The 22,714-nt window shown below is 44.3% G+C and overlaps 1 protein-coding gene across 5 annotated transcripts in view; it reads left to right on the top strand.

Moving 5' to 3' along the window:
- CACNA1E (calcium voltage-gated channel subunit alpha1 E) overlaps positions 1–22,714 on the top strand; it is a 319,528-nt gene that overhangs the window by 224,932 nt on the left and 71,882 nt on the right. For all 5 annotated transcript variants that reach the window (XM_030302660.1, XM_030302659.1, XM_030302658.1 and 2 more), the window contains 11 exons: positions 3,233–3,348; positions 7,672–7,725; positions 8,579–8,668; positions 10,163–10,372; positions 11,109–11,221; positions 12,944–13,056; positions 13,412–13,543; positions 14,023–14,095; positions 15,915–16,032; positions 17,827–17,894; positions 18,642–18,739. In XM_030302660.1, coding sequence (XP_030158520.1) covers positions 3,233–3,348; positions 7,672–7,725; positions 8,579–8,668; positions 10,163–10,372; positions 11,109–11,221; positions 12,944–13,056; positions 13,412–13,543; positions 14,023–14,095; positions 15,915–16,032; positions 17,827–17,894; positions 18,642–18,739 — 1,185 coding nt within the window. The remainder of the gene's footprint in view (positions 1–3,232; positions 3,349–7,671; positions 7,726–8,578; positions 8,669–10,162; positions 10,373–11,108; positions 11,222–12,943; positions 13,057–13,411; positions 13,544–14,022; positions 14,096–15,914; positions 16,033–17,826; positions 17,895–18,641; positions 18,740–22,714) is intronic.

The following is a 22,714-nucleotide window of genomic DNA, read 5'->3' as shown; positions in this document are numbered from 1 at the left end:
AAAACCTTGATAGATGGTGTTACCATGAACCAATCCAGCCCCTTGTTTCTTTCTAATTGTTGACATCCAGGGAAGAAGGCAAGGAAAGGCGGTGCCCCACGGCTTGTACTCTGTTATTCTGACTCTCAATGGCCCTGGACTCTTCATTTTGACTGTCTCCCTCTCCATTCCCCCAAAACAGTGTTGATAGAACCATCTGAACCTGAAGACAAGCTCATGATTTCTCCTTTTAATATGCCTTATTCCCATGCCCTCAGCCTGACCATGACCATGATAAGGTGTCTGTGCCAAGGAATCCATCTATCTTGGTAGGAAAGGGTGAATGAGGTGCCTCCTCTTCCTCTGCCCTGGGGCTGTGACACATCCCTCAACCCCTGGCTGGTTTCTTCCTTCCTGGATATGAACAATGTTTTATTTTGGAAGAAAAATTATGCTCAGAGACTGAGTTTGACTTTTCCAGCAATTTATTTAATGAAAGTTCACTGCAGGAATTTGACAAGCCAATAGTACACAGGATAATTTCTGTTAATAAGCCAATAAAGAAATAACATACTCACCGGGGCACCTGTGTGGCTTAGTCGGTTGAGCATCCAACTTCAGCTCAAGTCATGATCTCGTGGTTTGTGGGTTCAAGCCCCGCATCCGGCTCTGTGCTGACAGCTTAGAGCCCGGAGCCTGCTTCAGATTCTGTGTCTCCTCCTCTCTCTGCCCCTCCCATGCTCATGCTTTGTCTCTCTCTGTCTCTCAATAATAAATACACGCTAAGAAAAAAAATTTTTTTAGAGAAATAACATACTCGAAATCAGTGATAGATCAATCACACTGTTGTTCCAGGCAAGAGGAGGTGAAAGGAATAAAGTGCAAATTTAGTTGAGGTGTACCTTTATACAAGTTGGTACTGGGGAGAGACAGCTTAGCCAAACTGGGAGCTGATGTCCAGGTACTAGTGCAAAAGTAAAAGCCCCGTGTGGCTGGAGCATGTTGCTATGGAATGGGGCCTGGTGTTGATGGGCAAGCTGATCTTCATGGGGCCTCTGCACGACTCATCACTGCCTGTAAGTGACACCTTTACAGATGTAAAGTTTTATTCAACTTACTACTGGAAGCCCTAGCCACAGAAGTCAGACAAGAACAAGAAATCAAAGTCATGGAAATTGGTAAGGAAGAAGTAAAACTTTCACTATTTGCAGATGACATGATGCTATATACAGAACACCCTCAAGACTCCCTCAAGAAACTACTAGAACTGATCAGTGAATTCAGTAAAGTCCCAGGATACAAAACCTATATACCGATATCCATTGCATTTCTATACACTAATAATGAAATAACAGAAAGAGAAAGTAAGAGAACAATCCCATTTACAGTTGCACCGAAAATAATACCATACCTAGGAATAAACTTAACAAATGAGGTGAAAGACCTGGCCTCTGAAAACTATAAAACATTGATGCAAGAAGTTGAAGAGGACAAAAAGAAATAGAGAGACATTCCATGCTCACGGATTGGGAGAACAAATACTGTTAAAATGTCTATACTACCCAAAGTAATCTACAGATTTAATGAAATCCCTATCAAAATACCAACAGCATTTTTCACAGAGACAGAACAAACAATTCTAACATTTGTATGGAAACACCAGAAACTAATATGACACTGTATGCTAGTTGGAATTAAAATAAACTTCAAAACAAAAGTGTCACTGTTACCAAGGCTGGAGCTGATTGCCCAAGATCTTCAAGAAGCTATCTTAGATCAGCAAAGTATAGCCTTGCTCAGACCAAGCACTCTTGGGTCATCCTCACAAATTCTGCATTCATAGTCTAATGTGCCCTTGCCATAGTTGTTTCTTCATATGCTTTTATTGTTAAGCCCCCAGTGTGGCCCCTCAGCAGCTGAGCGGCTGAGTTCTGATACATGAGAACAGAGAAGATGATGACACCCGGAGACAGCTTACTTCATTCTTAAAGCAAAGCAACTTTCCTTCGAAATACAACTTTTTACAGTGGGTGCTGGGCTCCCTCATTGTCAGGCTGAAGCTCTCTAGCTGTGGGGAGCACCTTGGCTAAGGGCAACAGCTTCCAGGTAGTAGGGAGCATGCCTGAGCCGAGGCTGGAGAGGCACTACACTACTAAGGGCATTGTAGCCTGGAGGGGTGTTTGATGAGAAGGGCGTTGGTAGAGGTGGTTGCTAGAGAGGCCTATTAACAAATGAATATTTCTTTAACCCCATTTGCTCAGCCATTGAATTTGCTCATCTTCCTCTCTACCAGGAAGCCCTTGTGTCTCTTTTCCCTTTCCACGCCACCCACCCTCTCCTCCCCCCCCCCCCCGCCACCCAGGGGTTTAGGCTTTTCATCGTCTTGTGCCACAGAGTGGCTCTGGTCCCTTGCACCTGTCAGTGGACTGTGTCTTCTCCCTGACCCTGACCTTGGCTTTCCATCTATCTCATTATCTCCTCTCATATCCCTCCCATCTTCCTACTCTCTTTCTTTTGGAGCCAGGTGCCCTTCCCGTGTCCTTCCCTTTCCTGTTTAACCTCCACTAGCCATCTTCACACAGCACTCAGTCCTTCAAGGCATTGGTGTCAATGGTCTTCAGTGGCAGCCCTTATAGAGTGTCACAGGATGCAGGATGCCAGAGGAAGCACGGCACTATGGTTAGACTTTAGATCCCAGCAAGTTACTTCCCTTCTCTAATCCTTGGTTTCCCCATCAGTTAAATAGGAATTTTAATAGTACTTATTACTTCACATGGTGACTGTAATGGATTAAATTAGAGTCCATGGGTATGAAAAACTTCATACAGGGCTGGCACATAATTGGTCCATATAGATTAATCACTGTTGTTATTAAAAGCATAAAGGGTAGGTGTGCCCCTCAGGAGGGTTAATGGCCTTATGTTGTAGCTGGGGAAACAGAACGTAGCATTTTGAACCCTAGTTTGTCACCTGACTAAGAAAGTACCTTTTAAAATAGAGCAAGCAGAGGGTGTTAGTGATGACTGGGATGAAACTGATCTGGGAAAGCTTCTTGAGTGAGGCCGAACAAAGTATGTTTCTGAACAGCATTTTAAGGAGGTGATAGTTGCAGCCTGGAACAAAGGAAAGGGGAAATGGGGCATAGAGAGTCACCTGCTCAAACACTCTCTTGCTCCTACTTGCTTCACCCTTCCTTTTAGTCACGGCACTACCCCAGTTCACTGCTTATGAATCTCATCCTTCTCATCCACAGCGAATTTGCCAAAGAGAGAGAGAGAGTGGAGAACCGGAGAGCTTTCATGAAATTGCGGCGGCAGCAGCAGATTGAGCGTGAGCTGAATGGGTACCGCGCCTGGATAGACAAAGCAGGTGAGGCCTGGCAGGCTGCACAGACATCAGTGTAGACGTCCCCCTGAGCACCCCCGGTGCTTCCATTCACAGGAGCAGCCTTGGCCAGAGCAGAGAGTAGCTCTGGATGCCTCACCGGCTTTGTGGGCTCCATGCTGGTCCCTCTTTCTTCCTCGGGGACTAACTGTTCCTATTCTACCGAACACCTTCACGAGGCTCACAGTTTAGCAAGGTGAACTGAGTGAAAGGTAACATAGCTAGCTCCTGGAGCTGGGTTGGGTGGGTGACATTGTACACTACTGCTGATAATTATAATGACCACCAGCAGCAGCAACAACAGTCCATTCATTCCACAAATATTTGAGCACTTGCTTTGTGCCAGCCCCTGTCCTAGGTACTTGAGATACAGCAATGAACCAAACAGACCACCAGCTCACCAAAGCCCCTTTCATGTGAAGCCCATTCCCCTCTATTGGAGAAGGCAGGGATAAACAAAATAATAAATGAATAACTTGTAAGAAGGTGACAAGTACCATGGAAAACAGATCAAGGTAGGGTTATGGGGTGTAGGGTAGGTTGTGTTTTGAAATAGGGAGATCAGGGAGACCCTTTTGGGGAGAGACTTGAAGGAGTTGAGGTGGTAAGTCATGGGAAGGTCTGAGGGGGATATCTCAGTGCTAAGACTCTAGTGTGGAAGCAAGCCAAGAATATTCCAGGAATAGAAGGAAGAATGAGTAAAGGGAGAGGGGCAGGAAGACAGGGTGGGGCCAGTGATGAGAGGAGTGGGCAGAACTTATAGGCCATTGTAAGGGTTCGGGGCTGTGCTGTTAGTGATGCAAGAACCATTGGAGGGTTTGGAGCTGAGGTGGGACATGGTCTGATTGAAGATTTTGAGGGGGCCCTTTGGCTGCTGCATTGAGAGTACACTGTAGGAGGGCAAGGTCAGAAGCAGGGGACCGACAGTGAGGCCACTGCGGTGAGCCGGGTAATACCTGATGGTGAGAACTGGTGATTCCTATTTCCTGAGCTATCATCAGTTCCTCGCTATGAGGCTCTGCCTTGAGGATAGGTCCAAACCTATCATGATTTTGTTAACCCACAGAACCACCAGCTTCAAGTTTGACTGTGGCTCAGCTGCTCATGAAGGGGTATCGATCACCGCATATCTGTCAGTAAAATGGATGCATTTGCTTTCCTTATTATTTTAAAGATTACATTGCATTGGTGTTATATATCTTTATTTTCATCCTGAGCAAAGAGGAATTTATTTTAATAAAAAGATACACATGACAGCATTTTTTCCCCTCTATTCTTGGTAGAAAGCATAGCACAGATGTGAGATCTCTCTAGAAAAATTTGGAATATGATTTGATGCTTAGTTGCCTGAGACTTATTCTTCCATAGCAGGTTAGGAATGACACCATGGCACTCCTCTTCTACCCACCAAGACAAAAAAGCTCTGTCTCAGCTCTGGAGTCAACTTTTGATTATCTGTCAGGGATGAGAGAGTACATATGATTAAAAGTGCCATTTCAAAGCCAGACAATAAGCACCTCCCATTTAGGACCACCTGCATTCCTTCGCTGCTTCTAGAAGCATGTACCATACCCACTGACTATACTTTCAATTTGCCCTTTCTCCTCCGAGGTTCTCGGGTAGGGGTGAATGTGAACCTCTCCTCCTTTCCAGAATGTTAACTCAGCCTTACTGAGCAGATTTGTCTCCAGGTCTGGCAGCCAGCTTGAAGTTCCCCACTGTCCTTGGCTTCCTGGGTGGAGGAGCCATCTGACAGACCACCCCAGGGAGCAGTCTGGCAGCAGAACTGGAAAAGAACGTTGCCCGCCCTGTCCATGACCCGACTCGTGGTCAGGCAGCACAGGACGCTGTTCTTTGTGGCTCTGCTTTTCAGATACATGCAGAATTCCAAGGCTCCACTTTCTTCCAGTTGGCAAAGCCAGCTCTCTCCTTCTAAGAAAAAAAGACGCACTGCAACGTCAGATTGGGCTTCCTGGCCCTTCTCTTTGCAAATGGGGTGTGAGTGAATCAGAGACATATGGGTTACATTTCCCTGGAAAGAGACTCTCAAGTTCGAGAGAGAACTTGGCAAAAGGCTATGGGGGAAGGTGGGGGCAGCTTCCACACATCCAGAGCCCTCAAGCACTTCCCAGAGATACTCAGCAGCACCATGCGCCCTCCTTCTGCCTTGGGGGTCCTCAGATTAGCCCACCCAGCACCCAGGCACTGTACATAGCAGATGTGCCTCCCTGGCTGAGGTCATTCATGTTGCTATGAGGTATTTTAACGAGTACCTAATCTTTAAATGATGTCCTCTGAACAATGTGTGCTGTAAATGACTTTAAAACCTCTATGTCTGCATAAAGGAGCATCTCACCAATAACATTTAACCTGTTAACTTAAAGTTTTGCCAGAGGCTGTACTAAAAAGGAAAGCTAAACATTTATGCCTTGGTATAATAGCTATCCTGAGTGGTACCCTCTGAGCTTCAAAATGTTCCCCTCCCTGGGAAATACATTATATGCTCTCAGTTTTATATGCAGGTGGAATTATGGTAATGACTTTACCCTCTTCTGCTTGTCCTTTTACTTGTTACAATTGCTTAAATGAAACCATCATTTAATAGAGCCTGCTGCAAGCTTTTCCCCAGCAGCTGGGATCTTAAGGACTGATGGCTTCCAGCTTCCAGCTTCCTGCCTATGGCTGAGGTTGGGGTGAGGATTAAACTCATCCACATCACTCCCAATGGAGACACAGAATCCTGTCAGATATGGGACAGAAGGGCTAGTTTGTAAGTTTGGAGGAATGCTAGTGAGGTTTATCCTAACAAGTCTTACTAGAAAATAGCCCACTAGTGATGATACCTCCCTGGAATACAGGACTGTTCCTGGGGAGGTCAAGAGGAAAATCCAAGGAACCGCTTGATTCTTTTCCAAATACTGACAACCAGACACAGCATTCCAACACTGGCCAGTCCTTCAGTTCTCCAATTGGGTATCCAAAAATTCAATTCAATTCTGACACTAAACACCACCAGAAGTTAGTGCAGATCCCACAGATTAGGGACTCAGTCCCACAAGCCTGCCATCATTTCACACACCAGCCACAAGTGGAATCCCGAAGTGACTTGCATTTTTACCCACTCAGTTGCCAATTTAGAGGGTTCCAGGTTGATCATTCCTTGAATGATTTCCAGAACTCAGGAAAGCTATACTTCCTATCACCAGTTTATTACAAAGGATCCAACTCAGGAATAACCAAATGGAAGAGATTCCTCGGGTAAGGTGGAGGGTAGAGGAGGACACAGACCCTCCATGCCCCTTTCAGGCACGTTACTCTCCCAGCACCTTGACATATTCACTAACTCCGAAGCTCCTTGAGCCCCCTCATGGAGGGTTTGTTGTTGTTGTTGTTGTTGTTTTTCCTGAAGATTCCATTATGTAGACATACTTGATTAAATCATTGGGCATTGGTGATTGTGCATTCTCCAGCCTCTCTCCCATCATGGGAACTGGGAGGGGGAATGAGGCTGAAAGTTATAACCTAATCATATGGTTGGTTTTTCTGGTGACCGATGCAGATCCTTAAGTAATGTAGGCATCGTCGACACTGAGTTGTCTAGTTAGCATACAAAAGACAGTAAATTCCAAGGGTTTTTGGAGCTCTGTGCCAGGAAGGTGGACAAAAACCAGATATTTATTTTTCGTTCTATCAGAGGGCCAAATTCACGACAGACCTGAGCCTCTTTTGCCCAAGCAAGGCAGACTGTAGTGTGGGGGTAAGAGGAAGCAAGCCCACAAGATGCCATTAGCATCTTCCGCTGCTCCTCCTCAAAGAAGTAGACTGGCTGGAGCTCAAAACATGGTTTTATCGCCTGAACGAGGCAGTAGATGTTGCCCTGGTATGCCTTGTATGTGCTGCCGACAAGAAAAACCAAGGAAGCGCCTACTGCTAGAAAAAGTTTAAAGAACCTGGATAGAAGGAAAAAAATAGAAATGGAAAATTTTCATTGCTATCAGTTTAGGAGATTTTGGTTAGAAAGAGGTAAGTTCTTTCTCTCAACAAATATTACCCGACACAGGGCTGAATTTTAACAGTCAACCTCCAAGTGCCCCCTTACTACAAGAACTTCCTTTCTGTTCTCATCTGCACTTGGGAGCTCCCTCTGTGACCCTTGATGTCTTTCTGAAGCTGGTGCTTGCATGGAGCTATGAACTCTTTGCTCTCTCTCTGTTGCCCTGGGGCCACAGCTGTCCCTAGAGGATTTTTCATCTTGTGAAATAATTTGACATTTACAGATAATTTACTAAACCATTTATTTCCATATAGAGGAAGTCATGCTTGCTGAAGAAAATAAAAACGCTGGAACATCAGCCTTAGAAGGTAAGGAAGTGCTCCAACGCTTTACTGCATTTGCGCCCTCTTACGCTGTGGCAATCTCTTGATCAAAAGAGAAAGAAATAAAAAGAGTGGTGCTCTGGGATTTGAAATGAAAGTCTCTCTGTCATAAAATCCCTCATGCTTTAAAATGAAGGGAATTGAGTCATGGATTTAAATGCTTTTTGAAGTGATGAAAATGAACTCCAATAGCTGCTTTGTTCTAGGGCGTGTGATTGCTACTGTGCAATGAAAAGACCATCATACAACCAGTGGCATGGAAAGGGATCTTCTTTGAAAATTTGCAGGGATCATCTTGGGACCACTTTCATTAGCAGGAAGTGGCATTATTTTGTTTTTTTATTTTTTTAACATTTATTTATTATTGAGAGACAGAGACAGAACATGAGCTAGGGAGGGGCAGAGGGAGAGGGAGATACAGAATCTGAAGCAGGCTCCAGGCTTTGAGCTGTCAGCACAGAGCCCAATGCGGGGCTCGAACTCATGAACTGTGAGATCATGACCTGAGCTGAAGTCAGACGCTTAACCAACTGAGCCACCCAGGCGCCCCAGGAAGTGGTATTGTTTATGAAGAACCAGAACAAATAGATATGGAGTGCCTATTTACGACTGTGTGTAGATAGGGTCTGGCAAGGACTCTGGAGCACATGTGTTTCAACGTGCTGCTGAGCACACGAGTCATGTTTCTATAGACATTTGTGATTTCTGTAACCATGGCTCAGCTGTTTCAAGGCAGTCGCCTGTGTCAAGAGGCCTCTGGCACACAGTCCTCAGCTTTGACCTGAATGATCTGATTGTTCTTGTGTTCTTTCACTGGACTTCCCCTTCCCTGGTACAGTGCTTCGAAGGGCAACCATCAAAAGGAGCCGGACAGAGGCCATGACTCGAGACTCCAGTGATGAGCACTGTGTTGATATCTCCTCTGTGGGTGAGTGGAACCAGTTAGATCTTCTTTTATTGGTCTGAATCTTCTATGTAAAGAAAGATCATGTCTTTTGAGAAGCACCACAAAGAGGAACAGAATCCAAAGAATCCAGAAAAAGAGAAAGTCTTGGAAATCTAATAGATGACAGTGAGTTGCAGAGAAAAAATGGACCATGGGGTTGAGGGCTAAGAATCCAACCAGATTCTTCAAGTGTGTCAGATGTATCCCTTTTACATATATATATACTTTCTGTCCTGAATGTGATAATGAGAACCCACTTTGGGATATTGTTCAGAAGATCCTGAGGACCTGATGCTTCTAGTGACCCCCATTTGAGACCCTGGAATCATTTGCTTAGCCACAGTGGTACCTACCTACTTCCATGTGATGTTTAAACAGATTGTTACTGACAACCCTTAAAAACCCTCTTCAATCCCAGGTTCCCAGACATTCTGGTCAATGCAGATTTTACCTCCCCAGAAAAAGGGAAGGGTCTCACTTCAACCTTTTTAAAAATATATATATATTATCAAATTGGCTTCCATACAACACCCAGTGCTCATCCCAACAAGTGCCCTCCTCATCGTCCATCACCCACTTTCCCCTCTCCCTCACATCCCCCATCAACCCTCAGTTTGTTTTCTGTATTTAAGAGTCTCTAATGGTTTGCCTCCCTCCCTATCTGTTAGTAACTTTTTTTCCCCTTCCCTTCCCCCTGGTCTTCTGTTAAGTTGCTCAAGATCCACATATGAGTGAAAACATATAGTATCTGTCTTTATCTGACTGACTTGTTTCACTTAGCATGATACCCTCCAGTTCCATCCACGTTGCTGCAAATGGCAGGATTTCATTCTTTCTCATTGCCAAGTAGCATTCCATTACACACACACACACACACACACACACACACACACACACCCCACATCTTTATCCATTCGTCAGTTGATGGACATTTAGGCTCTTTCTATAATTTGGCTATCGTTGAAAGCATCGCTGTAAATATTGGGGTATGTATGCCTCTATGCTTCAGCATTCCTGTATTCCTTGGATAAATTCCTAGCAGTGCTATTGCTGGGTCATAGGGTAAAAGCAGAAGAGTTGTACAGAGCTCATTGCTGCTTTAGGCTGCCAGTGGTAGAAATACCACAAATGCAGCCAATTGACTCCAATGCCTGAAGCAATTTAAAAGGAAAGGCCAGAAAGAAGCTTAATCTATGAAAAACATAAACATCATCCTGTTAGGATTCAGAACACTGGATGTATGTTTCATGTCATGCCCAGGGAATCTTTTGGTTTCCTAAAACTTAGAGTGTCCAGTGAGGATAACCAGGGATCTCTGCTATGGAAACAGCCCATATCAAGGGGATTCCTTGGGCCTGCAACATGGTGGTCACTGAGCCAACTGAAGCTGTCCATCTCCCCCTTTGAAGGCCCCCTTGCCATGGAGGGTGATCTGTTGTGCAGCCTCATTCTTCTTCTGTACTTGTCTCCCCTTAGGCACACCTCTTGCCCGAGCCAGCATCAAAAGTGCAAAGGTGGATGGGGCCTCCTATTTCCGGCACAAAGAAAGGCTTCTGCGCATCTCTATCCGCCACATGGTCAAATCGCAGGTGTTTTACTGGATTGTGTTGAGCCTTGTGGCTCTCAACACTGCCTGTGTGGCCATCGTCCATCACAACCAGCCCCAGTGGCTCACCCATCTCCTCTGTAAGTGAATAGTGACTACTGGCTGTCACAGGTGCTGCCGAATTGGAATGTGAATGTAAGAGAGCAGGCATCCTACTGGACCTGGCAGTGTTCTGTGAGGGAGGCTAGAGTTGTCCTCAAGGGGTTGGGATATCACATGACCATTCCCCTTGTCATTCATCATTGAACCACTAACTTATTGAGAAGTCAATAAGATAGTGTTAGCCTTGGGTACTTTAAAGCCTTCACTTAGGCTCAATGGTGTAGGCTCAGTGGTGTAGAGAGTTTGGTCACCTAAGTCCTGGGGAGAAAGTTCTTAGGGCAGTGGTTACCTCCAGTAGACCAATAAGGGAACTTATAGGTCAGCTCTGAGTAAGGCTGCCACTGGGTGTCAATGAAGATCCAGGATGCTGTCACAGCTGGGTGTATATAGGTCGAATCTGGCTGTTGCATCAAAGCCATGGTAAAGCTCTTTCTTTCTCTCCTGAGAGCTGTATACCATTTAAAGGATAGTGACAAATCCACCTGTTGAAAAAGAGCAAAGCTAATATGCGAGTGTGCTTGGGACTCCCAGATCAGAGTGTACGCAGATATCATCAGGTTTTGCCTGGCTTTGACCTGACACGGTCAGCGAATGTCTTTGCATTATGGGTCCTGCTGGTGTTGAGGGCTCCTCTGTAGGTGAGAGTGTCGGGCTGGGGCATGCAGGAGCCCATGCCATCTATGGAACAAAGGCTTCTTCTTTTGATGCTTTCAGACTATGCAGAATTTCTGTTTCTGGGACTGTTCCTCTTGGAGATGTCCTTGAAGATGTATGGCATGGGGCCTCGACTTTACTTTCACTCTTCATTCAACTGTTTTGATTTTGGGGTAAGTGCTTTGGAGCCCGCCTGTCCTCCTGCTTCGTGTTGATATGCCATGGTTTGAGATAAGCAGCTTGCTCCATTGCTCAGCATGAAGCACTGAAATCAGAATTTATAAAAGGGGAATAAGTAAGTTAGCTACAGGGAGGTCAGGAATGAGTGAATCCTTCCCACTATAGGGTTGGTTTGTTTGTTTTTTTAAAGCTCTTTTACTTTTAATGTTTTTATTGAAGTATAACACGTATACCATGGTGCACACTTAAGTGGATAGCTGTATGAATTTGACAGATCTACCCATAGTAAGTTTTGAACCACTTATTGTCTTGGGGGAAGCCTGAGAGAGAACAAAGGAACTGATTCCAGAAGGTGGTTCAGTAAAAAAAAAAAAAAAAAGAAAGAAAAAAAAAAAGAAAAAAAAGAGAGAGAGAGAGAAGCTTATATATTTGTGTATTTTTTAGTTCAGTTTAAAATTGGGAAAGTTACCTAGATATACTGTCATGCAAACGTGCACACACACACACACACACACACACACACACATACACACACACACACACACACACACACACACACACTTGTATTAGCAAGTTCCCACATAGACTATTTCATCCAGTGTTCACTTCCTAAATACTGTTGATATATAAATGTGTTGATATATAAATGTGTGCCTTCAAGATGTTTTGACATACATTTTTGTCCTCCACTGCTTTTGGGACTCCTAACCACTCTATTACATATCAGGAATTATCTTTCTCATTTGAAAATGAGTAAATAGAGAACATCGTGTGCAAGTTCACATAGCCAGTTAGCAGCAGAACTAGGTTGCAAAACTTTGAGTTCCTGAACCACTTCTCTTTCTGCCAAGCCCACTTCTGTTCCTGCCAAATCTTCAGTTATGTGCTAACGATTTTGAGCACTTGCCAATCTGCATTTTAACTTGGAACATATGCTTCTGGGTACGGGCAATTTTCAGGCATAACAGCTAGTGAAAGACCATTCCCTCTCTACATACTTCTCAGCATTGCAGTGAGGATTAATTTTTGTTATTTGTCCTAGAGCACTGTGTAGAATATAGTAGACATTCAGTGAAAATATAATGAAAACAAAGCCAAAATGTTAATTTGACACTACTCCTTCCCACGGCAATCAGATTGTGTGCCACCAAGTAGTACTGTCACATTGGGGTACATGGGACCTGTGTGGCTAAAAGATGCTTCACATATAGGTGAATGAACCTTGTTAGTGCTTCTTGTTAGTGATTCTTGTTAGTGCTAAATTCTCGGACGGTGAGAGAACGTGGACGTTCTCTGAGGTTTTTACATTGGGATGCAACCTGCATTAACTCAAATTTGTTTCTTTGCTTTGAGTATCACTCTTTTGTCTGTCTGTTCAAGGAGTTACTGTGTAAGAACGCTTGTGGCTATCAAATTTGTGCAGAGGCACACTGGCTCTTGTAGTTTTCACCAAGGACAAAACAGCAGTCAGTGAACCAATCTCCAGCATGAAGGATTGAAGTCAGGAAGAGGAGTGGAGAGAAGTGGGGAGGGAGGCAGTAGAGTCTCATTTTCCTTTGGCAGCCTTCACAAATAGGTAGTCCTGTTGGAGCTGTGCCGGGTGGGGTGGGGAGAGTTTCAATTTCACTGTAGCCCAATGAAAAGTGCTGACTGCTGAATGCCAGAAGGCTCTGCTCTTCTCCTCCTCCTCACTGTGGCTGGGTTTGGCTCTTTAGGTCACAGTGGGCAGTATCTTTGAAGTGGTCTGGGCAATCTTCAGACCTGGTACATCTTTTGGAATCAGTGTCTTGCGAGCTCTCCGGCTTCTAAGAATATTTAAAATAACCAAGTAAGTGATCATAAACTGGACTCTTCCCAACCACCTGTGAGAGCGGAAGCTTCTCTCTCCCTTATTATATTATATTTCCTTCCATCCCCTGTTCTCCCTCGCCATATGTTCCCCTTCCCTACCATGTCCCCACTCCATTCTTCAGTTCCTCCTTCCCCAAATATCAAACCAGAAAAGTATCTATGACGCCAGATCCCATGTCACATTCCCAAGGGGAGCCTCATTGTTGCTGATATCTCTCCTTCACACAAATATACAAATGCAGCACATTTCATACACTACCAGGCAGATTCCCAGCTGGATTGGGGATAAGTTTATATTCAGTGTTCACTGCTACAGTGTTTGGGTTTTGTAGGTATTGGGCATCTCTGCGAAATCTGGTGGTCTCCTTGATGAGTTCTATGAAGTCTATCATCAGTTTGCTCTTCCTCCTCTTCCTCTTCATCGTTGTCTTTGCTCTCCTAGGAATGCAGCTGTTTGGGGGCAGGTAAGCACCAATGAACTTTCCATCCAAAGGAGCCTCAAAACCTAGTCTTCAGCCTGTGAGCACTCAGGTTTCTAATTTGATCACCATGATATCATCTTGTTTGCTTTTTTCCATGGCCCATCAATCACTGAGTGTGTGTGGTGGTCTCTGTTTTTAACCTTTTCACACTGTACAGGATTCTGGTTCTGGAAAAGACCCCTCTCTTGGGAACTGTCCCTGAAATGTACAGCATGGGGCCTTATAACTCAGGGTCAGCCCAAACCCTATCTCATTATCCATGCCCTTCAAAGTGCACAGTGCATCAGTAATAGCCACTAATAATGCCATCTTCCTAAGTTACATTGAATAGGGAGAAATGAAGGAAGAAGAGGATGTGGAGAAAGAGTAAAAGAAGTGATAAAAAGAGAAAAATCTCAGGAAGGGAAAAACTTGGTACGTGAGATTTTCATTTTATTCTTCTCTCTGAACTTCTTTCTCAGGTTTAACTTTAATGATGGGACTCCTTCAGCAAACTTTGACACCTTTCCGGCAGCCATCATGACTGTATTCCAGGTATGAACCCAGCTGGCAGGTAAAAATGTTAAGTAAGATCTTTTGGAGCTCACACTGAAAAATGGTGATATGTTAATAGAATACTACTTTTCCTTTCCAGGCTCATTCCAGGCAACTGGGATTCTTGTTGAATAATTATCAACACAATAATTCCTAGAATTTCTGTAGCTACGTTCTTACCAATAATGGAAGAGCTCTATTATAACTACCTGATTGGCCTTTTCCCCATACTTGTGAGTTTGCAAGAGATATTAAGGCAAAGACATTCAGTAACTTATGGTATTTATGACCACCATCAAGTGGGCATTATTCCAGGAATGCAAGGATGGTTTGATATCCATACATCAATTGAAGTGATATACCACATTAACAAAATAAAGGATAAAAGTGATATGATTATTTTAATAGATGCAGAAAAATCATGTAACAAAATTTAACATTCATTCATGATAAAACTCTCAATAAAGTGTATATAGGAGGAACATACCTCAACATAATAAAGGCCATATATGACAAACCCACAGCCAAATCATACTCAGTGGTGAAAAGCTAAAACCTTTTTCTCTAAGACTAGGAACAAGACAAAGATGTCTACTTGCACCACTTTTTTTAATGTTTACTGTTATTTTATTTATTTTATTTTATCTTATTTTTAAATTTTAGTTAGCCAACATACAGTGCAATATTGGTTTTAGAAGGAAAATTCAGTGATTCATCACTTAACATACAATACCCAGTGCTCATCACAAGTGCCCTCCCTAATACCCATCACCATCTAGCCCATCCCCCACCCACCTCCCTCTATCAACCCTCAGTTTGTTCTCTATTGTTAAGAGTCTCTTGTGGTTTGTTTCCCCCTCTCCTCTTTTTCCTCCCCCTACCATATGTTCATCTGTTTTGTTGATGAGTGAAATCATATGGTATTTGTCATTCTCTGATGTGTCTTACTTAGCATAATACCTTCTAGCTCCATCCACATCATTGCAAAATCAAGATTTTCTTTTTTTGATGGTTGAGTAATATTCCATTGTATATATGTAGCACATCTTCTTTATCCATTCATCAATCGATGGACATTTGGGCTCTCTTCATAGCTTAGCAATTGTTGATAATGCCTACTTGCACCACTTTTATCCTACATAGTACTGGAAGTCCTAGCCACCGCAGTCAGACAAGAAAAAGAGGTAAAAGTCATCCAAATTGGTAAGGAAGAAGTAAAACTGTCATATCACATTTATGGTTTTCTAAAATTGGAAGCATCTTCTAACCCACGTGTCTATTTAATGAATTATGTTTTCCACCCACCCCCACTATCCCCCCCCCCACAAAAAATATTTTTAAATCACGGGGGCAAACTCAAAAATAAATAATGCCGAGTGCTATAGAAAACACTGTTTAGCTGGAATCTGAGGCTGAACCAGAACCCAGGTTTCCAGAACTGGAGCCCATGAGGCTCTTTCTAATAATGCTGCTATCTCAAGAACTATACACTTGGCTCCCCTGGCATAGTCTGGTAGTGACCAGACCACTTGATCTGTGTGGTTACCATAGACTTGGCAAAGCTGGAGATGGAGGGAGTCTGTAGTCTGAGGAATAGAATCTTTCCTTTTGATGCTTTCTTTCTATTTTTCAATGTCTTTCTTCCTTATCAGAAGAAAGTTTAGAATTGCTCATAAAAATGACTTTATTTTTCTCCCTGGAAGAATAGCCAAGCAAGAGGTAGATGGAAAAAACCTAGGCGAGAATTTTCCTTTTTGCATTAGCCCCATTTTTTCAACCAACCCAGGTCTCTGACTTGCCTATTGTTTGCTTTGCCTAGATCCTAACAGGTGAGGACTGGAATGAGGTTATGTACAATGGGATCCGCTCCCAGGGTGGAGTTAGCTCAGGCATGTGGTCAGCTATCTATTTCATTGTGCTCACCTTGTTTGGAAACTGTATCCTTTTTAAGATGCTCCTCTTTGTGCTCTTTGCCTGCCTGGACCAGCATTTGAGGAGGGTGGTGATGGTGGTAGAGGTTGGTGGGGTTTTTTTAGGGCATCAGGGTAGCATTGGGGTGGATATAGTTCAGTGTACTAAGAGAAATAAGGATTCTGATTTTAAGGAAATTGTACAGTAGTTGGGTCAAGAAGACAAATATAAACAAGAAGATAAAGTATTATCTATATCTACAACATACACAAATAATAACTTATGAGGCTCTTACATTGAACAGTTGGAGATGCTATCAGCTGCGGAAAATAAAAGTTGACAAAGATAACTGTAGGCTGAAATAGTGACCACACTGTAATACTAATAAGTTAATTACATGTTAATATAGAATAGGATTGGTCACATAGTAAGCTTTCAAAAATATTAGTACTATGACTAATACTAATACTCCTAAGCATAGCCAACATTTATTGTATTTGTGCTATTCATGAGACCCTGTACTAAGTGTTTTACGGTACCATTTCATCTAATCCTTACCTTACCATCTAATCCTTAAGATTTAGATGAACTAACTTGACCAAAGTCAAACAATTATTAAATTATAAAGGGAGACTGGAAATTGAGTCCATTTAATTCCCAAACCTATGTCTGGTCATAATATATAAACTAGAAAGATTTATGTTTTAATCCCAACAATTCTGTTTACCAGCTGTGTGGCCTTGGGAAAGTCCCTTAATCTCTATGAACTTCTAGTTTTCACATCTGTGGGGAGGATGACAGCATTTACCCCTTTGTTGTGCATAGTAAATGATATAATTTCTTTGGATGCACCTTATAAACTGTGAACTTCTACACAATCATTAAATGTTTTGGGGGAATGAGATTTGCCTTAAAATGGGATTGGTGGAGTGAAAAAGGAGAGCCATGTGATATAGCTGGACTTTGGCTTTTCCCATAGTCTCACAGAGAGAAGATACTCCTTTAAGTTATCTGCTGTGAAAATTTCTAGGGGTCAGAGCAGACGATGAGCCAAACATGAGAAACCCATAAAAAGAAAGTTAATGCAGTGCATCACAGAAACAGAAGGTCAGTTTGTCACAATGGCACCTTGATTTTCCTATTACTCTGAGGGTAGTTAGACCTGGACTTTTATGCTGGAACCACTTCTGTGTTCCACAACACATGGACCCCAAAAAGAGTTGGAAAATTGGGACTTCAGAGGTTAGAGCTTGGAATAGAAATAGGTTCTATAATGACCTTGTGTGCTCTGTGACATTTTTGTTAAATGAAATATGGAAGACTTCCAGGATAAGAAGAATGAGAGAAATAAGTTAGCATCCCATTATTGAGAACCAATCAGTGATGGAGCTGTGGAATCTCATTTCTTTTCATCTTTAAGAACAGAGTAGTAGGATTGGTCTAGGTGGGCTTCAGTTCCAGCCTCTCAGAAAGGAGACATGAGCTCCTGCATTGAGCTCCCTGTTGTCATGTTGTTCAGCCGATCTCTATTCAGTAAGCCATGAGGAGAGGCCATAGCTATCTAAAGGCCTCCTTACTCCACCTTGGCCCCTGAGTGGTTGGATTTATCTATTTCTTTGTCCTATGCAAAGAGAAGATAAGTGGAAGAGGGAATATATATTCCCCTTCAGACAGGGCTGCATAACCCCTGCTTAATCAATGCTTTGGGGTAACTTCTGTTCCTGCTGGTATCCCAGGCAGGAAAGACCTAGAGATGCCGTCTCAGTCTTGCTGAAGCCTTTTGTTTTTCTTACTCGCCCGTCCTTAACTCATCACCCCAGACACACTGCTGAATGTGTTCTTGGCCATTGCTGTAGACAATCTGGCCAATGCCCAAGAGCTGACCAAGGTAAGCATTCTCTGGGGATCTGATGGTTCTCTAATGCCATTGGGCACTTCATCAACTGGGTAGATGATGAAATGAGAATGATATATCTGTTTTGCATACCTCACAGGATTATTGTTAGGATCAAGTGAAATAATGTATAGTATGTGAAAAACAGAGCAGGCTAAGTAAGATGTGTGTTCTTTGTAGCTCTAGTCATTTAACCTGAACTGGCTTTCCCCAGTGTCATCACAAAGAGGAGACATTTACAACAGGAATATAGGTGAGGGGATGGGGTCCCTGCCTGATCACTTGGCTTGGCAGAGGAGAGGGCATGAGTAGAGGCACAGTCTCAGCATTTTACTTCACGGGGTTCTGCCTAGAAGGGCCCTGCTCCATCACTTCCAGATACTGCAGAACATCTGAGAGGTGTTGGCTCTAGCTTCTGACCTCCATAGCTGTGGGTAGCTCCACTGAGGGCTAGGAGCTTGGGGTAGAATTCCATGGATTTCCTGAAGAATTGTGAGGAAACCTTTGGGGCAAGGTGGAAACCAGAAACCGGCCATGCCAGGGCTGAAAGGGTTCTGTTTCCAAAAGGGCCTGGCGCCTGGCCTCCTGAAGTCTCTGAGCCAACCCACCCTCAAACTGCCTTGGTTAACCTCTTCTCCTGCCTTCCTCATTTCACCTGGTCTCCAGAACTTGGGGGGAGAGCCAAGGCAGCTATTCTCCTTCACGGGGATACCAGCAAACCCATCCCTGCTCTGTGTCTAGGATGAACAAGAAGAAGAGGAGGCCTTCAACCAGAAACATGCATTGCAGAAGGCCAAGGAGGTCAGCCCGATGTCTGCACCCAACATGCCTTCTATCGAGTGAGTTGGCTGTCCCCACTTCAGTGACCCCTGGGCTCCTGTGCTAACAGCCAATTAATTCATCAACTCAGAATGGTGTATTATCAGAGTATGCCTACTCCATGCCAGGAGATGTCCTGTGAATATAGCAGTGAGCAAGATGAAGTCTCTGTTCTCCCAGAGCTTTTATTTCAGTGAGCTAGATAAGAAACATACGTAAATAATTTTAGACAGTGATAATTGCGGTAAGGTAAATAAAACAGGGTAATAATGCAGAGGAATAAGAATTGGGCGGAGTACTTATAGGCAGTCTGGGAGGGATTCCTTGAAGAGGTGATATTCAAGCAGAGATCTAAATATGGAGAAGGCAGTCATGTAAAATTATGAAGGAAGAGTGTTCTCCAGCAAGGTGCAGTGAAGCTGATATGCAGGAAGCAAAGAAGACTAGGAGACAAGGCCAGGGAGATCCTGAAGGACCAGGTAAAGGATTTTAGCTTTTATTCTAATGGCAACCATGGAAGGTCTAAAGTGGAAGGATGGGTATGACATGATTTACACTGATAGTAGGTCACTCTTCCCTGTAGAGAATGGATTTGTAGGGGCCAAGAGTGGAGGTGGGGAGACAGATTTGGCCATTAGAGTAAAGTAGGTGACATATGATGGTAGTTAAGACCATCGTAGCCATGGAGGAGATGAGAAGCAATCACATTCAGTCTGTGCTTTGGAAAGAGAACCAACGGCAAGAGGTGATAGATTAAATGTCATGGGGGTAGGGATAAAAAAAATATTTCTCTCAAGTTTTAAGGTTTGATGCCTAAGCAACTGGGTAGATGGTGGTGGTATTTACTGATAGTCTAGAGAACAGTGCAAGATTCATTTTGGCCACATTAAATTTGAGATACTTAGAGGACATCCAAGTGAGGATGTTGAATAGGCCATTGGTTACATGAGTCTGAAGCTTAGAAGAGAAGTCAGGGTTAGAAATAAAGATTTGGGGGGAGCCATTTGAGTTTGGATGGCATTAAACTCTCAGCATGAGTGAGCTGGCATGGAGTGAATCGTAGTGGAGACAGAGCTGCTAAGGACAGAAACCCAGAGCACTCCTGTGCCTCGAGGTCCAGAAGATGAGAAACCTGCAGAGGAGACTGATGGGGGCAATTAGGAGTAGGAAGAAAGAACAAGGAAGGGTCATGTCCTGGAGACCTGGAGAAGAAAACTCTTCAGGAAGTAGCGACTGGACAGTACAGCTAACTACTGTTGAGAGATCACATGAGATGAGGACAGAGAAGGGACCATTTCTTCTGGCAAAATGAAAGTTGTTGTGGACCTTCAGTTTCAGTGGCCCGGTGGGAACAGAATCCAGATGGAATGAATTAGGGGGAGGATGAGAGATTAGAGAGTGGAGCAGCAAGTATAGACTTTGAGGATCCAACCTGAACCTGTGGTTGCTGGTAGAACTAGCAGGAACTAGCAGGGTGTGGGCCCTGTGTGGAGCTGGAAGAAGGTGTTGGAGGAAGGGCTGAGAATCCCTGTTGTGACTTCTGAGCCTGTGCAAGGCCTATGTGGGCATCCCTGGGGATCGATGGGGAGACTTTGAGACCCCTGGTAGGTATAACTCTATCCTGACACCAGACCCCGTTATCTATTCCCTGAAGCTGGTAAAGGAGAAGCCTTTCTTTGCCAAGTGCTCATGGGAAGGTCTCTGAATGTCTGCTGCCTTTCCCTGTAGAGGCATTCTGGTTTTATGTGGGGGGTCTCCTTCCCCTGGATGATTCTCATCTTGCCCTCACCTTTCAGAACTGAAGGTTTGGCCTCTCAGCCCTTTCTTTGTGCGTGAGAAAATACTGCCCTGAAAATTTGTTAAAGATTGATGGAGAAAGGCAGAACAACTCCTTCCTCTCTGGAATAATCTCTGAGCCTTGAGTAGTTCTTTCCCCACCTTCCTTGCACTCGTGAGTTTGGGTTAAAAATACACACACACACACACACACAGGTATGCAAACATGCTGGTGGGTAGGGCTGGCTGTCACTTAGGAGTGGGTGGTTCTATTTACTGAGATGAGGAAGCCTGAGGAAGAGTGGGTTTGGAGACATGAGTTGGGAAGATGCTTGGCCCAGAGTAGAAACTCACTATTTATAGAATGAAAGAATGAATGAAATGCTGGTAGGGCATAGGGCTGTAGGCAGTGAGCTGTGTGTGTATCTGGGCCTGGAGAGGTGGAGGAAGGTGCTGTAACTCTCCACGATGAACAGAGATACGGCTCTGGTTGCAGTACGTTGCTGTAGGGTATGTGCTGCTGCTGGGAACTATGTCAGGGTGGGTGTGTGCTGCTGGGGAGGGCAAACGAGACCCCTGATTTCTGGGCTGCTGTATAACCAAGGTGTGGCTGTGTATAAAGAAACATGAAAAGCGTGTTGTTACAAATCAGAAGGTTTGAGGGCTGGTTCTGTAACTCACATGCTCAGTATACTTGGAGAGAGAGCCACTTAGGATTCTAGAATGTCTGTTTCCCCATCTTTGAAATGGAAAGAACGCCAGCTGCCCTTCCTGATCCACAAGGTTCATGTAAGGTGTATGTGAGGTCACATATGCATGAGTTGGGAGATATGTCGATGCTTCTCTGTATGATTTTAAGAATAAAGGTATATTCATGATGGGGTGTGAATTTGGATCTTCGTACGTGTGAATGGAGAAGTGAAGAGGAGTTTGAAGTGTGTATCTGATTTGTGTGGGAATTAAAAGTTGGGTCTCTGTTTGACTGGTCTGTGTATGTGTGTGTGTGTGTGTGTGTGTGTGTGTGTGCGCGCGCGCGCGCGCACCTGTGTGCATTCACAAGAAAGAGAATTCTTCCATGTACTTAAACTCTTACACATGTGCTTCTGGAGAACGGCTATTTGAGTATTTGAGAATTTGCAAGTAGACGGCAGAATCTGCCTTCCCTAGTGAGTGTGCATGCTGCCTGGCTAGTGTGTGTGCTTCTATTTCTATATGCTACCCATGCTCCTTGGCACCACCAGCCCACGTGTGCCTTATTGCATTGCAGCTGCCTGTGCTGAAGGGTGCATGCAGACGGGGGGCTCACAGGCATCTCCACTCTGTGGACGCGTGTACACATTGTGCCTCTTCCAGATGCCAAGCGAGGCTCCAACCAGCTGCCTCTACTCCCTCCGCCCACCCACATGTCAGGCTCCCCTGTGCATGTGAGACATGGCAGTTGAGCAGTGCCGCTTTACCTAGCATGTTCTCCATTGGTCAGGGAGGGCGCAGCACTTGCCAGCCTCCTAGGTCTAGTCAGGGGCCCACTGGGCCAAACTGGGGCTGTCAGCCCGGGACTTGGGGCGAGCTCACTCCACAGGTGTCCCAGATGTGTTGTCCTCTACCTGAGCATTGATCTTGCAGTGACGGCTTTGTTTGTATGAGTCCTTTTTGCCTTTGTGGGTGATTCCCACACCCTGCCTGTCTGACCTTCTATCGAGCTTGTAAACAAAAGGAAACAGCATGTGTATGTCTGTAGAAAGATTTTTTTCCCCCTGTGCATGACTAAGAAGGTTATTACTGTGTTTTACCTGGATGAACAGATGGAACCTGGAAGGCCTCTGGCCAGGGTCACTGTGTTGCACAATTGCAGGGGACATGGCACATATCTTGAAGTACATGGACAGCAGCTCATGGAGTGGTGACCCTGCCTCTGGCCATGGGCTACTGTGTGGCTTTGATGGTGTGCATGGCAAAGCATTTGTTCTTGCATATTTTACAGTGATTGGAGTGATGAGTTGTGAAGTCACACCCCTGTGAATATCCTGGAAATGATGGAGGGAAATACAACTTTCATGCAAGTTTATGCGGTTTCCAGAATAGCTCTCTTGAAGGGTATTTAGGTACAGGTGTGAGTGCCGGGCATGATGATCGAGCACCTGAAGCTACGTACTCTACGAAATGACATATCCATTGTGTCCCTGCATGTACGCTTCAAAAACTAGATCCGCGTGTTTGCA

This window comes from Lynx canadensis, chromosome F1 (assembly GCF_007474595.2).
Source record: "Lynx canadensis isolate LIC74 chromosome F1, mLynCan4.pri.v2, whole genome shotgun sequence".
Classification (NCBI taxonomy): domain Eukaryota; kingdom Metazoa; phylum Chordata; class Mammalia; order Carnivora; family Felidae; genus Lynx; species Lynx canadensis.
Note: the sequence above shows the minus strand (reverse complement) of the source record. Positions and strands in the feature narration are given on the sequence as shown.